We start from the raw sequence: 17,526 nt of genomic DNA, 5'->3' as shown, positions 1-17,526 counted from the left end.
TCACAGGCTTTTGAAAGTATATGATGGGGTGTTTAGCTTCCTATCAGGTCCTGGTATTAAAGGCAAAACTGAAGTACTTTGGCCACATAATGAGAAGACAGGATACCCTGGAGAAGATGCTGATGCTAGGGAAAGTGGAAGGCAAAAGGAAGAGGGGCCGACCAAGGACAAGATGGAGGGATGATATTCTGGAGGTGACGGACTTGACCTTGGGGGAGCTGGGGGTGGCGATGGCCAACAGAAAGCTCTGGTGTGGGCTGATCCATGAAGTTACGAAGAGTCGGAAGCGACTGAACGAATAAACAACAACAAAGTTTTGTACTGTGTTTTATCATGCTGTGAACTATCCACAGAGCTTTGGCTGTTAGGAAGTATAGAAATGTAAGGCATGAATGAATGAAAATAAATACATTTATGTAGCAAAGTTATTGAAGTAAAGGTGCAATTCTGCTCCATTAGAATCAAACAAAGTTTTCCCATTGACTTCAGTGGGAAATAGGTTATGATCAACCAAAATGAAATTGGAATTTGCCCAATACAGATTGGAAGTCATATGCAAGATCATTACAAATTTTTTTTTGGGGGGAAGGGTTTAAAGTTCTTGTCAGTCCCAGTGATCCATCTCTCTTATCAAAGGGTTGCCAATACTTGGCCCCCAAAGATCCCAGGGGAAGCCACTAGCTTTTCTCATAACAGCACTACAGGTTATAGAAAATTCTGACATTATCAACAAGGTGGTGGCATTCCCCAGGCTGGTGTAGTGACAGTCAAGTGTGGAGGAGTAATTAGAGTGTGGGACTGGGGCTCAGGAGATCTGGGTTCTAGTCCCTGCTCAGCCATGAAGCTCAATGGTTGACATTGGCCCATCACTGACTCTCAGCCTAACCTATCTCACAGAGTTGTTATGAGGATAAAATATAGAGGGACACCTTGGGTTCCTTGTAAGAGGGGAGGAAAAAGGCAAGGAAATAAATGGATAGATAAAAATGGGAAAAATACAGTAATTGTCTTGATAAAATTAATTATGTGTGCCCTGTGGTATAACACTAACTAACTTCCACTATTCCACAGAGTAAGGAACATAGATTTCTAAAGCTGACACATCAGCCAGCCAGCCTATATCAAGGAGGGATCTACCATATTCAGACATTTGGCCATATTAATTTGACCCTTTGGCAACAGTAACACGCAGCCCCATGATTAAATTTCAAATCTTAACAAATACACAGGCAACAGTGTACGTCATGTTATGACATAATATGAAAACAGATAAAGAGGGACCAAAGGAGAAGGTCCTGCAGCACTGAACACATCATTCCATACATCAGGAAAACTCACTATTCTTGTACATTAATATGATTGCCTTAATATGACCACCATCCCTTATATTCACCCAGGCGACATTTAGGAGCTTCAGAGGAGGCCCTGCTCGTCATCCCGACACAAAGAGAATGTCGCCATGAAGAACCTCAATGGTGGGTCTTCTCTGTAGCAGCACCCACCCTCTGGAAAACCCTCCCTCATGCAGTTCGGGAGGTGGAAAATGTAATAACTTTTAAACACCTCCTAAAAACATATCTTTTAAAACAAGCCTTCCCTGGACTGTAACTTATTCTGGTTTTATGTGATTTTAAAGTTTTTAATTTGGATTTTATGGTTTTAGTTGTAAACTGCCCAGAGAGCCTAGGCTGTTGAGCAGTATAATTATGCAATTAATTAATTAATTAATTAATTAATTAATTAATATTAAATTAATCGCTCCAAAGGGAGAGGCGGGTAATAAATAAATAAATAAATAAATAAATAAATATTATTATATGACCAGTCTTTTTCTTCTTTTTCTTAAATCAACTTGCCTTCTCGCCTGAACATCAACATGTGTCACAGGATGAGCTGAGTGACAAGTCCAGCAAGTTTTCCATATATAATTTACTGTGCTGAATTGTAGTGTGTTATTAGAATTTTTTTTAGTTTTGTAATCTTAAACAAATTGTCTTTGAACTGTATTTATGTTTAAGGTTGTACATCAGCTGCCTTGCCTTGAAAATATATATCTCATAATATCTATATACATATATTATAAAAGCAAAAAAGTCACAGCTTATTTATTTTAGTAATTTGTTTTTCTTTTCCAATTTCAGAAAACTGACGGTACTAAATGTTACATTTAAATCATGTTAATAGCAATGGTAGACATAGTGGGTGGAAGGGACCAGATATAGATGTTAAGACCTGCATCACCAGAAACTATGAAACAGATGGTCCAAATGTTTTTATAAAACTTTTACTTCTTACCTTTTTTTAGCCTTTATTTTTAAACTAGCGAGTTTAAATACCATGACAATGGGATGAAAAAAAATGCAACCTACATTTGTTTACCCTAACTGGAAATAAAGCTATAGAAGGGTGATAAAGCATTCTTCATTCCCGCCAGCTTTGTGCGCTTTTGAACTCAGTTCTCCTTCGTGTGTCCCCCCCTCCCCCATAACTCTGCACTGCATGAAAAATACGATATGCCACATTCAGTCAGCAATGACTGGTGGGCATTGTCATCTTGATTTACCTACTGATTGTGCTTTGCTGGAAAGGCAGAGAGCACCAGGTGTTTCTAGTTTAAAGTCAGCTTTAGAACTAAAAGGGGGGAAAATCAATGATGGAATTACTTGTGTCTAGGGAGACACTCAGAATTAAGGTCATGGGACCATGGAATGCACACGCTGAAAAATACAGAATGCCACCATACTCTAGAAAAATGACTCTGTAGCTTGTAAAACTGCTTCATCTACTCGGATTACTGAAAACCGAAATAAATCTATTCACGTTATCAGTGCTATTGTAAACCCTTTCTAAAGTCAGAGCCACAAACTCGTTAAGCTGCAGTATTGGTAATGACATTTAAGCAGAATTCATTGTTCTAGATTGCAACTTATACTAAGATTTATGCCGCTGCAGTGGTTTTAGAGTATGGTTTGGTCTGATGCATCTGTGGTACACAAATCGTGATACAAATAGGAGAACTGTAATGCCTTACTGAGGATATATATTAGCACCAACAGAACTAGCTCTGTACTAGCTTTTGTACAAAACATAGGTAATAACATATCATGCTCCCATCTGAATCCTTCTATACTACTTCCTCTTATTTTATGCCTTGCAATGATTTTAAGGTAATGCCACCCAGTCTGCTGAGCAGCAGCCTTCAATTCATCACCCACACTTGCCAGTTTGTGGTTCATAGATCAGGATGCAAATGATTTTAATTTGCCACTATCATGGGCAAGTACTATGGGCAGGTATTAAGTATTATTTCCCAGAGAGAACTGTCATCTCAGTAGGTATCTTGGGCTCTTGTATATTCTCTCCTCCCCACCTGAAGGCAGAGAAAAAGTAAAGAATGTACTGGTATCTCCCTGGTCATTATATCTATCCTCCTGAAAAAACAGAGGTATAGGAAAATACTATTAAATAACGATGGCATGGACAACTCATGTGTTGCTTAGATAACCCTGCCAAGAAAAGGTGGAAGAGCAAATGAATGGATAAGACTTAGGCCATGTCAAGAGTTCTTCCAAGGAAGAAATGCATGAGAAGGCACCCACTGTATTCATTTGCAGGTTTAACTGAAATATTTAGTAATATATAGTCAATCCATTTGCAAACCATTATGAAAATGTATCTATCCAAATGGAGGGAATCTTTTTTAAAAAATTCAATTGTTTGGAGGTTTAAATGCAATTGTTGATCAAATGCATCCCATTTTTATTTAGATAGGATTATAAAGAATATTCCATGTTCACTTAGTTATGCAAAGCCAAAGAATGCTGTTTTGGATTATCGTTGCCACATGTTAGGTTCAATCCAGTCTTGATGTAGGGAAAGGAAACTGCTATTCTCACATATTCTATGTGTATGCTGCACACATGGAAGGTGAAGCAGGATCACATGTGATCACTGCACCTCTTCTGAAGATCCAAGCGTTATCTGAAACCTGCACTGTCTAGAAAGGAAGGACGTGGCTTCCTAGTATTGACTCTTTGCTGCTCTGGGTTTGTGTTCAGTGGTGTCCATCTACTAGAGGAACAGATACTGCTTTCGCCCTGCAGTCTCCCACACCTTGCAGAGCAAATTTGGGGGTGCACAGGGGGAAGAAGAGGCAGGGGAAATCCTATTGCCCAAGCATCAGTCTGCTCACATGACATGGATATAGCTCTGGGTGGATTTATTTGTTTGTTTGAAATAATTCTGCTATGATCTACTTTTCCAGCAGAGACTGATAGAATGGTCTGCCATAGTTTTATAAGGCCAAGAAAAATATTTACTTTATCTGAAATCATCCTTTTTAAAAACCTCAATGTTGGATCATGATGAAATAGGATGAAAACAATTTGTTAACTTCTGACCATTGTTGAGGAAAAAGAGTGAACTATCCACACTGAGAAGTCAGCAAAGTAAGAAAGAGACAGGGTGAAGAGACAGAATGTGATCACAGCTCCAATCATAGAGACAAAACAGTGGCAGTCTTAACAGTGGCCTGGTACAGATGTAACCTTCCTGATCTAACTGTAGGAATTAAGGTATCAATAATAATAATAATATCAATAATGCCCTTAGAGTATGTCAAAATAGATTCTGTTAGCTGGTGACTGATCAAATACTGGTCTAATGTTTTTAAAGAATTTATTTTTCATTAAAACATAAAAAAATAATTTAACCAACATGTTAATTAGAAAATAAATAAATTAGTTCACTAATTGTGAAATAATGAAATTAACTTTAAAAATGTAATGAATTATTAGAACTCATAACAACATTATGTACGGAATCTATAACTGTGACCAATTCACTGAGTAGTTCTTTTATTTGGATTTTATCCAGAAACACATTTATAGTTTTGGTACTCTTTTGTTCCTGCAGCAAGCAACATGGAGTCATGAGTAGTCTAAGGAACCTCTTGTCTTTGCTAACAAATGACATAAGAATGATATAAAAACAAAAGGCTGCCACCTACACAGGGAATTAAGACAGTATTTGATCAAAGTCAAATAATAGCCAGTCAATTAATATCAGTCAACTGACTGGACTGCCAACCCAAAGTGCATTATAGCTGGGGTGCATTATAGCTCTTTCAGCTCAAGGGCTGAATTTCCATTCCAGAGAAGCTCGCAGGGGCCATATTATAGTGGTGGATAGGGCAGCACAAACAAGCAGAGCCAAAATTACCACAAATACCAGCATGTTTTAGCTTAAAGGTCTTATTACTAGGAACTAAACCTTAGGAGAAGGATTCCAAGCTATTAGAATATTGAAAAAGATGCACAATAGTCAGGAAATCCCCAAATAATTAATGGTTGAGGGAAAGGGGGTGCCCCTTCTGGGGAACCCCAGAGGGCTGGAGTGGGGCAGATCTGGTGTCTGGGCATGAGGTTTTATTTATTTCATTTCTATACCGCCCAATAGCCGAAGCTCTCTGGGTGGTTCACAAAAATTATAGGCTCCTTCTCCCTTCCTCTTTGCATGGGTGAAAACTCCCTCTTCCCTTCTGTTTTTAGAGCTAGTAGAGCATCATATTTAGTTCAATATTAGCTTTAGAAGTGGGTTTTAAAACTCTGCACTCAGTAAACCATGGCTGCCATTAACATGGATGCAGACCTAGGCTGCACCATGGTTAATTTGGAAAAACAAAAGGCAATGGTGGGTAACATATGAGAGGGTGAAAGGGAGGGTCACCATGGGTCACTTCTAAGCTTGTAACCATGTTGTTGCATCTGCAGTATGACTCAACAGTTTAAACATCAAAAATTAAAACTATGTGCTATCCTTTATGATAATCAAACAAAATTGTCCAGGCATGGTGCTTAAATAAAGGACCCCCTGCCACACACAACATTCTATTAGTGTAGATGGGTTCCAATTCCCTGTTTTCTAGGCCTCAAGCCTGTGGAAAACAAATGGTTACGAAAGAGTAAAACACACTTTAAAACATCTGCTGTGAGAAGACAGGAAAGACTCTGTGAGCTCCCTCTTGTGGGGAAAAATATTGAGGAGATGGCAAAGAGGGAAGGACACATGGGCAGACTAGGAAGACAAAAGGCAGTCATTTCCAAAATATGGGACCAACAAGAAGTGTTTTATTGTGGTTTTAATTTTTGTGAACCGCCCAGAGAGCTTCAGCTATTGGGCGGTATAAAAATGTAATAAATAAATAAATAAATAAATAAATAAAAATAAGTCACAAGACATTCGAGGGCATGAAGCTCCAGGTTGGGAAAGTTCTGCAGCATAGAATCATAGAATAGTAGAGTTGGAAGGGGCCTATAAGGCCATCGAGTCCAACCCCCCCCCCACCAAATGCCCTTTTCTCTCAGACTCAGATTAAGCACTCAAACTGCTATACAAATGCTGCAGAAAGGCAGTTTTTAGCCTAGCAGCTTGTATCCCATCTTGCCTTGGCTCAGACTCTCAGATGTCCTGTTTTAATGCACTTCTAATGTTAGTCATCTGCTTTGTGCTCCGTTCCACATACCCTAATGCATACCATTGATGCCTGCACACAAGCGGCTTGCCCTGTTCTGAGGCCGCAGAGCTCACAGATGACCTGGGAGGCACGTGGTCCAGCTAGCAGTCCAGGCAGCCTTTCCCAACCTGGTGCCTGCCAGATGTGTTGGATTATCCCTAGTCAGGTTATCCCCAATCATCCCCACCCAGAAAGCTACTGGCCATATCCTGGCTTGGAATGTAGTTCAACACATCTAGAGGGCATCAGGCTGGGGAAGGTTGGTCAAAGTGATATATGAGATCAGCATTAATGAGCAGGATTCCTTAATACAATGTCCACAGCCAGAGACATATCTTGGTTTGCTCATAAAATTATCATATTTGGTATGTTAAATTCAAAAGCATGGTTTATTCAAACAAGAATTACAAATGTACTAAGAACCAGTGTAGCATAGTGGCTAAAAAGTGTTGGACTGGGATCCGGGAGTTCCGGGTTCTAGTCCCCACTCAGCCATGGAAACCCACTGGGTGACTTTGGGCTAGTCACAGACTCTCAGCCCAACCCACCTCACAGGGTTGTTGTTGTGAGGATAAAATGGAGAGGAGGAGGATTATGTACACTGCCCTGGGTTCCTTGGAGGCAAAAAGGCAGGATATAAATGCAATAAATAAATAAATACTGAGTTCACTTTTCAAAGTTTTTAAATATAATGATTATACATAGTATAGCTTGAGGAACATAAAGCCTGCTTTATATTCCTAAAGAAGCCCTCCAGATGTTTTGGACTACAGTACCCAGGATTCCTGACCATTGGCCATGCTGCCTGAGGCTGATGGGAGATGAAGTCCAAAGCAACAAAGTGACTTCATATCTGTAGCCCTACAAAAACCCAAGCATTACTTATTTTTCAATTTCTTCCCAAATTTCTGTTTTTCCCCATCCCCACCAAACCCCACCAAAAAAGTTTTCCAAACTATGGATTCAAAATTTCTGTAAATTTTACTCCCCTACCCCAGCCTCCCTTTTCTCCCTCTGTCTTTGGGAACAGTAATTTGGGAAGGATGTGGGAAGAAAGGGAAACTCAGGTGTGTCCCCCCCCCCCCAAATTTTGGGGGTAAAGCCATATTCTTTCTAGTATTGGTAGAGATCCTTTCCTTGTCTGGGTATTCCAGCATGCATTCTGCATATTGCGTGGTTTGTGTTGCTAATAAGAAATAGATAATCCTTTCCAAGACATTTCCAGTTTTGAAAGGTATTAAAATAAAAAGACCAATCACCATATCTCAAAGTAAAAACATTTTAAAAAGACCAATCACCATATCTCAAAGTAAAAAAAAAATCCTGAATATTAAAAACATTAATATACAGGATAAATCATAAAAAAAACTCTTAGATCAAATTATGAACAGCATGACTATTACTGCAACAATGTTTTGCAATATTGACATGTCTTTTTTCACTGTAGCCTACAGTTTTCACTGCCAGCATCATTAAGAGATTCTTCAAATTACTTTTTAAATATCTGTCTCCCCAGGGACTTTCACTTGCATCTAATTAGACTACTTACCCCATGCCATGTAATTCCCTGTTGCCAAAACTGTTAAATGCTTCAGTAAGTAAGTGAGAAGGGCATCAATGGAGCAAGACAGATGCAATGCCACTGGTTAACAATGGAGGTGTGAAGTGACTCCCTTAATTATAAAGCTCATTAACGCATAGTGTTTGTGGGGAAAAAGCCCTTGGTGATAATTCTGTTAAAATGCCCAATACCTTCAACACAGCATACAGTTGCAGTAAAAACTTTCAATTTGCACCTTTAATAAGAAAATCTGGGATAATATTTTAACTAATAATTATGAAAACCAACATAAAAGAAAGTAAAACTCTTTGGATGAAAGACAATTAGCACAAAGAGACATCATCCAACACTATTATACTTATTTAGGTTTACATTTATATGAACATGAATATTCAACTTTTATTTGAAATTTTGTCTCAACTATTTGGGGATGGTAAATTAACAGTGATCTTTATTTGTGTCCTGATACATTATTGCTAATTATTTTTAGTTGTTTTAAATGTTTGTATGTAAAGATTTTATATTAAGTTTTTATTATGTTGTATTTTGGGATTTAATTTATGTGAACCGCCAAGATAGCTTTAGCTATTGGGTGGTATAGAAATGAAACAAAATAAAATTTCACAGCAGTAAGTTTCTGGGAAGAGGTGATGTATGAAGCATTGCATTGCAAAGTTAATATAACTTTCCCTGAAGCAAACTTTATTTATTCCTTTAATAGATTTATATAACACTGAACATATTTAAAATATCTCTAAGTGAGTCACAAAATACATTATAATATACATTAAAATATAAAAAATTGCTAAAACATTTATATGAAACATCAATAAAATCATTAAACTCAATTAAAACACTATAATTACAATGGTAACTTGCATTTGAATATAAACCATTGTATGTGCACATTGGATAAGTGGTTTCAGGATGGTAGCCAAATTTATTATTTAAAAAGTGTATTTGGTTGCAATAATGAAACCACTTATCCAGTGAGCAGAAATGTAACTAAAATATCTAATAGGTCCATCTTTCAAGAATTTGAGTTTCTTCTTAGTGGAAAGGAAAGAGTAGTTAATTTATTTGTAACAACTGTGGCTACCTATGCCTGGTAAAATTAATTTTGTTGATTATTATGCAAACTTAAATCAGGACAATTACAGCAGTTTGGATCCAGATGGTCTGTGGGCTGCATTCTGTTCAAAGAACTCTTCCACAGGGGGAGGGGGCAATTTCTGCTGATACTCTCAAAAGCTGCTTTGGAGGGTTGAGGGACCTTCTGAAATAGAATGGGAGGTGAAGCTGGGGGCTCCAGGCACAGGGAATTGCCTCTCCTGCCTTCCTCCAGTGGGAATACCTGCTGGAACTTGGTCCCTTCTTTGAATGGAAACAGACCTACAACTCATGGAGGGACAAGCCTGAATAAAACCTAGACTGTTTTACAAATGTATTTTATTTTTTATAGTTTGTTGTTTATTATTATACTCTTTGGCTAAACTATGTTTTAAATTGAATGATTTAGCTTAAGTGGCAGTCGACATATTTTGGCTAGACTTCGTAATCAGCCCTCATTTGTGCTGATCCTGGACCGCTCCCTTCCCCTGCAAGTCCGATGGCACACACAGAGGGCTCAGCAGAAGGGTGGTGAGTGACCTGATTCCCAATGGCAATCTGGAGAAGGCATTTGCGGAACCCTGGAATTAAGTTACTTAAAATAAATGAATATGAACATTTTGTTGACCTAGGGTCACCAATCATTAACATCCTTGCAGTTTACTATACATTGCCATATACGATTTCTTCAGCATCATCTATGTACATGACACTTTGCAAAATGGCAGATGGTCCTACATCTAAGAACCTTAAGGCATACATGAAGGACAGACTCAAGCAGCTACAAAGGATTAAAATGCTATTTAGTTCAACCCTTCCTCAAAGACCACCTATCAGACTGCTAAATTCAAACTACATGATCTAGGCAATCTACAAGCAATAACCAAAGAGGTAAAGTCTATACACTACAATGGGGGAAAAGGGAGATGAAAGGTAATGTTGAGAAATTGCTTGAGCCACAATGACTCTGTTAAGACGACACACTAAGCCAAGGTGATTATGCATTTTGAGCTAAACATTGGGTCTGTACAGACAATTGTTTTAAATGATATTGCTGTTTTTATGCTTTTAAATTTTTGTATATTTGTTTTTAATGTTCACAGTTTTTAACTTTTGTAAACCGCCCAGAGTGCTTCTGTTATGGGGCAGTATATAAATGTAATAAATAAACTCACTAAGCCATTTTTAGGTGCTAACCCTTTTACAGCAAATGGTTAGTGTGCATGTTTAAACCGTGGTTATGTAGCCAACATGCTTAAGAATGGTTCACACAAAACACTAAGCTGTAATGTTTAGCTCAAAATGCTTAACCACTGTGGCTTAGGATGTCATCTGAACAAGGTCATAATGGCTTAGCGCACTGTGGGAACCATGATGCAGTGTGTTGTGTGAACCATTCATAATCATGGTGGCTACATAACCACAGTTTAAACATGCCCACTAACCATTTGCTGCAAAAGGGTTAGCGGCCTAACCATGGCTTAGTGTGTTCTCTGAACAGGCTCAATTGTTCTCTCATTAATGCAACTAATTCTGCACACCCAAGGAAGTTTTGGATTTCTGTTTCTAAAACAGTGCCCCTTATGTCACTTCTTTTAAAACTGAATGGGGCTGCCATTCAAAAACAGTTTATGGCATGGAAAGAGGGTTCTATTGTTCAAAGGGAAAAAGCAAAAAATAATAATAAAAAAAAATCCATTGGGTGTGCCCAAAGTAGCTCTCTGGATCCTGGCCAATATGTTTCTGTCTTTTCTTAATAATAGAAAATTATACTACTGTATAACATGTGTTCCAGCTCTCATAACAGCTGCATGTGACTGCCAGACAATACATTAAGCTGGCATGAACCTAGTTTAAAATTGAAATCATGAAAGAACTTTCCAACTTTACAGCACAATTTCTAACAATATTCAGCAGTGTGAAATATTTCTTCAAAATAAAAGCACCTTTAATGCTATTACTCAAAGGAAACAATAATTGACTCTCAACATTTGCACATTCTTGCTGTGAAGGAGCCAAAACTTGAAAAAAGTGCATAGGGCTCATTTCAAAAATGTTTTACAATTTAATGTGGATTAAGACCTTTAATTCCTATTTATCTACAATTTATGTTATTATCTTGTCTGCTAGGAGGCAAAGATGCAACGTATTTATTTATTTATTTTATTTATTTATTTATTACATTTTTATACCGCCCAATAGCTGAAGCTCTCTGGGCGGTTCACAAAAAGGTAGATCTAAGGGGAACATACAGGTGTTCACCAGTGCTCCCAAATAAGAACTTGTGCTTACTAAGAGACAATAATGGAAATTCTTTATCAAGTCTATATCTAGTTTACAAACAAATGGTGGGATTTTGTAACCAAAATGAAGAAGGCAACCAAAATGATCATAGGGCTGAAGCAACCCCCCTATGAGGAAAGTCTACAAAATATGAGACTGTGAGGGGACACATGACAGAGATGGAGTAAGTGGATAGAGAGACATTTTTCTCCCACTCTCATAATACAAGAGCCCGTGGCCATCCTATGAAATTGATTGCTGGGAGATTCAGGACAGATAATAGGAAGTATTCATTTTTTCATTTCATTTCTTTATTGTTTGTAGCCAATGGCCATCACAACATCATAAAACATTAATCTGATTAAAACTGTTGAAACAGTAGAACAAGTTAACACATTAAGCAAAATAGAGTAGCAATAAAACACGTTATCTTGAATCAATGCCATACTCTTTGTATTATTGTCTACCTTACCCAAGGTCAGAATCCAGACCTGCCACAAAAGCTCTCCTTAACTTTAATTCTGCTAGGGCAAATAGGGCCACCCTGTAGCTTACAAAGTTGTCTGTGTGTGCCAGCAACCACCTGATTTTGATCTCTTCCGTGTGGCCTTCAAGGAAGTTTAGAAAGGGGAGGATGAATGTGGTCCGTGGTGATTTATAAAAGTGGCAGTGAAGAACATAATGAGCCAAGTCCTCAACTTGGCCTGCTCCGCATATGCATAAACGCTCACTTACGGGACAGTTACCATATCTCCCCTTCAACAATTCCGTAGGCATCTGTTGAAATCTTAATTGCGTAAACGCTCGCCTGACAGGGAAAAAGGTTAATTCCTTGAGATATGAAGCCATTTTGTGGTCCTGCTTGAACTTAGGATACCAGATGGCCAACTTACATTTCCTAACCTGTTCAAGGTCGATCCCAATATCATTACTGAATATTATATCACAGATTTGGCAAACAGGTAGGTCGTGTAAGGTTGTGACTGAGAGAGGTGAATAGGATGACATCAGACTTCTACCAGTACGCACCCATCCCTCCCTATCCTGTAGGTCCAAAAAGCACATTTTTGCCAGGTGTTGCTCAGGCATCGGGCAGAGCTTTTTCATATAAAGAATGACAGATTTATGTACATGAGCTCTCAGGGAGGGGATGCCTATTTCTGTTCTTAATAGTGCTCCAGGCATATTATGTGCCACTGCCAAGAGAGTGCGTAAAAAGTTATTCTGTATAGGTTCTAATTCATTTTTGTATATAATAGGAAGTAGTACTTTATACAAAGCATAGATAAACAGTGGAATTTACTACCACAGGTTGCAGTGATGACCACCAACTTGGATGGCTTTAAAGGGGGATTAGAAATCTGTGGCGGTTATAACTAGTTATAACAGCTATGTTACCTCCAGTAACTAAGTAGGTATGCCTCCCAATACCAGTGGCTGTGGAATACGAGAGGGATGGTGCTGTTGCACTCATGTCCAACATAAAAATTACAGACAAAAATGGAATTAAAAACAATGCCCAGCTCAACACTTATAGGCTAAAGGCCTTCTTGAATAAAGCAGTCTTTGCCTGCTGACGGAAGGAGAGGGAACAAACCTAGCCTCCTTTGGAGGGGAGTTCAACATTCTAAGAGTGGCCACCAAAAAGGCACTCTCTTGAGTTGCCACTAAGCATGCTTCTAAAGAAGGGCCTTTCTATAAGATCTTAAGAACCAGGTGGGCCAGTACTGGAGAAGGTGGGCTTTCAGATACTCTGGTCCCATGCTGTATAGGTCATAACCAGCACTCTGAATTCTGCCTAGAAACAGACTGGTAACCAGTGTAACAAGGGACTTAAGTTAGGTAAAGTCAATACCCTAGGGCAAGTAAGTATATGTCTTAATTTTTTTCATAACATTGGCTGCACGAAAAGAGAATTTCATCTGGATTAAGATTTATCTGAATAAATAAAACAAAAAACAATTTACCGTCAGAATTGAGAGTAGTTCTTCAACAGTACATTCAGGCTTTAAACGATCCTTGAACATCCTGACAGTTGGATGCTTCAAATAGTAATATGAAGCAATGCGGCCATGAGTCAGAGGTTCAATGCTGCGGTCATCCTATTACACAGGGCGAAATAAATTGTTTATATAAATACTATGCAAGGTGCCTAGCACTCTGCTGGCACTACATACATTTTATAAATATTCTAATAGAGGTGTTATATTTTAAATCTGAACAATGGCAAGATCTAAGTCAAATACATTTAAACAGCATGTTACTGGTTTATACGCCAAAGTAACAAAAAATAATAATATCCCACTAGTTGCAACAGGAGGTCCCACAGCAGCCTAAGAATATTTCATAATTCAACAAACATCAGGATAAAGGTTAATCCATAATAAAGATTACTGCTACCCAGTTCTTTTCAAACTTTGAATAAGATATAAATTAGTCTTACCTCCCCTATTTTAATGCAGTAAGAGTATTGCAGATCAGTGAGTGATTTCTCAACAAGGTTTGAAAGGAACTTGTTCATGTTGTCATGGCTCACATCGTTTAAGTTATAGTAACTGAATAAGTGAAAATGCAATAGAGTTAAATACATTTAAAATATTGCTGACACATGAATAAGGATATCATGTAACACAGCACAGAACATGACTAAAGTCAGTATTGTCATACATTTTAAGGTGGAAACAACAATCGCTTTGAATACTACATTTCTCCAACTGATTTAAAAATGAGAGAGGTGTGACTGCTCCCAGTAGTCCTACACATTTTGCAAGATGAAGGTTTCATTGTCGGGGTTGATTTGTCCTAGATTACAAAGACATGTCCATATTTTCTGGTTACTTCTCTAAATTGATTTTTAATAGCTAGAAAAATGCAACGTTACTAGTCACTCACCGCTACACATATTCTTTTCAATAGTGCTTTATTGATTACAGGATACATATCTGTTAATGAATTATTTTGTACCTATACCAAATAGATTGGTGTTGCATCTTTTACTATTCCCAATCATTCCAATTTCTTTCTTGTTATGTATTATGTTAGAAACTCAGCTATACAAAAGAGAAACCTTGTTATTTAGTTGAAATGTAACAAATGATTTCTAAAATAAAGAGTTTTACAATTAAACTAGTTTGTTCTGGTATTTTTGTTGTTGTTATTTGGCACATTATAGGCTACTTTTCTAGCCATATAGCAAAATAACATGTGCCTTATTCTTGAACAAATATTTCAACATAAAGGCAGTAAGTAAAAGTATTAGGATACAACATGTGAAAATGTGAATGACATTTTTAATACAAAGTAGAGTATATATCTCATACAGAACTAGACTTAAGAAAGTCTCTTTTCATGTGCTCTTCATTTTTAAGTGTTGCTATATAGCTGTCATGTATCCAGATGAGAATTGCTGTTGAATTTCATTTTTTCACTTTCTGCTATCAAATCTTGTGCATTTCATACACACACACATGCACACACACACTTCTGTGAACTGTAAGCACATTATTTTTTCTTAAACAGCTCACAATTTGGATCATTCTACTTGCCCACTCATATATCTCCCCAAAAATTCGATGCAACATGCCAAATAGGTGGCTTGATGGGATTTTTGAGATATGCTGTAATTGTGGGATAATGAAATAACTTCTGCTTAACAAATATTTAAGGAAATTGAGGGGTTCAATGGTACAAATGTCTATATTTTTTAAAAATAAACAAAACCCTAATGGTACCAATAGATGGGGCAGTGGCCAATAAATGAATAAACAGTGTACGACTTTTGTTCAGATGAATCAAAGGAAGGTTTTTACTTCTTTAACGAAATACGTTTTTAACACACATGAACACATACACAAAAGCCCCGAAAGTGGAGCATTAAGTTGTGACAGTTTATGGAACATGTTTTTCAGTAGGAAACATAAAGCTATTGCTTAATTAACTTATAGGTGGGTTTTGTTTTTAACTATATTTCATGTGAACAGCAATTTATCATGACCACACTGAATGATAAAAAGATAAAACTAGTCTAAAAGAAAATCGTTGTTACTTAACATAGGCTTATGATTAAAAATGCTGCTCCAAAATTTAAGTAAAGTTCAACAAATACAGACTGGCCTATATTTTATTCTAATTTAGCACTTTAGGGAGGCATTATTCGGCTAAAGGAGTAGCACCTCTAAATACATTAATTCTCAATAAGATGTGCCTAAATCTCTCAAAATATAAATTAAAAATGCTTAATACAGCAACCCTATTCATGTATTCTCAGAAATAAGTCCCACTGAGTCCAACAGGTAAGTGGGTGTACAACTGCAGCCTAAATTCAGCTGGCTCATATGAACCAGGACTTCAAAGAACTACTTTAGATGCATTCAATGGCTTGAACATCCCAAAATATTTTCCTCTTTCATCAGCTACCCCCGAGGCCATATCACAAACTGTTTTTTTAACTCCCTTTTCAAAAGAAATCTAAATTTCCACTGGGGGCACAAAATTAGTTGCATGGTTTGTTGGATCCGGGCAATTATTCATTTTTGCTTATATTTTTACCCCTGGCTATATGCTGAAAAAAGTTGTTATTTTCTGAGATATTCTTGGGCTTTAAGGATCCGCAGTTATTGAACTGGAAATGGTACTGCATTCAGTAAGAATGCAATAAGTTAAATGGTACTGTTTTGTGTTATTTTAATTGTTGTAAATCGCCCAGAGAGCTTTGGCTATTGGGTAGTGTACAAAAATAATAAATAAATAAATAAATAAATTTAACAAACTATATAATACAATTTTTTTTTACAGCTTGAACACCGCCTCGAGTCCAAAATTGTGGAACACAGTCTTATAAGATTTTTTTATAGCATAACCATGGTTATGTAAAATACCTCTGTTCAAAATGACTACTTTTCCAACTTGAAAAGAAAAAAAACTAAACATTAAAAACAGACCAGTGATGAAATCCAAAGTAGTTATACTTTTCCTAGGAATCTTAGGATGCAATCCTAAACAGCCTTGATGAACACAGTGGCACTTGCTTTTGAGTAAACTGTCACTGAATTAAGCTGTATTGGTAATATTTCGAAGTTATATACATATGATCTTGAATGAAATATTTCTATTCTGTTAGATAGAACAGGAATCCAGCTAAAAATGTAATGTATTTTTAAGATGGGATTTTACTAATCTTATACTTTTAAAAATACACACCTTACATTACATGCAAGTTTGAATTTTCATATGCTTGAAGTACACAGAACTGCAGTATATACATGGTCCCCGCCCCCACCCCACTTTCTGGGTAACTGTATTATCTAACTATTTAATTGCAGATAAAGAATAAAAACAGTGCAGTTTCATGGTCACTGCATTGAATCATCTAGTCATTATTTCCCCTCTGCTGCAAACAGACAACCCACCTTTTTGTCAGCACACCATTTCATTTATTTCACAGTGAAACCCAGTTTCACAATAATTGACTTGTCAGGAGCCCTAATTTATGAGGCTGGTCTCTGTAAGCCTTCTCCTATATTCGGCTCAACCTGCACACAAGCAAGGTTGAATATTTACAATGCTGTTAACAGGTGCTGAGTTGTTTAATGATTCTAATAGCCAGAAGCGTACTGAGAAAGCCAGCGGGATCACAATTACAGGCTGTTTGAACACAACAATTACTCGTCCCCTGAGACGTGTGAAAGTCAAAGGCAGTTTTATACTAACAGCATCTAGCACATGGGGTAGACAGGCTAACTTCCATTAGTAGCCCACTGGGAAAAAGGCAATAACAAACCTCTAGGTACCATAAAAATTTACAAAGTACATAACATTTAAAGAATCAAAACACTGAAGGAACTAACTTTTAAAATAGGTCTTTAAATAATATGTAACAAAACAAACAAGCAACCCCCTCTATATACCTAAAAGAACAGCACAAGAAGAAACATGAACTTATTTTTCTAATCTAAGCAAGTGTGGAATTTCACCAGCTGAGAAAGTGAGAGACGTGCAGAGACATAAAATGTAGATGAAGTTACACGGACCATTTTGGGTTTAATGTGGACTGCAGTGG

At 37.3% G+C, this 17,526-nt stretch overlaps 1 protein-coding gene across 1 annotated transcript in view; it reads right to left on the bottom strand.

The window, feature by feature from the left end:
• The window catches only part of ASCC3 (activating signal cointegrator 1 complex subunit 3), a 255,779-nt gene that overhangs the window by 42,316 nt on the left and 195,937 nt on the right, over positions 1 to 17,526 (bottom strand). The window contains exons 35-36 of the mRNA XM_063124851.1: positions 13,912 to 14,023; positions 13,436 to 13,570 (exon numbers count right to left, since the gene is read on the bottom strand). Of these exons, the coding sequence (XP_062980921.1) occupies positions 13,436 to 13,570; positions 13,912 to 14,023 (247 nt within the window). The remainder of the gene's footprint in view (positions 1 to 13,435; positions 13,571 to 13,911; positions 14,024 to 17,526) is intronic.

The sequence above is a fragment of the Elgaria multicarinata genome, chromosome 4 (assembly GCF_023053635.1).
Source record: "Elgaria multicarinata webbii isolate HBS135686 ecotype San Diego chromosome 4, rElgMul1.1.pri, whole genome shotgun sequence".
NCBI classification, from domain to species: domain Eukaryota; kingdom Metazoa; phylum Chordata; class Lepidosauria; order Squamata; family Anguidae; genus Elgaria; species Elgaria multicarinata.
Note: the sequence above shows the minus strand (reverse complement) of the source record. Positions and strands in the feature narration are given on the sequence as shown.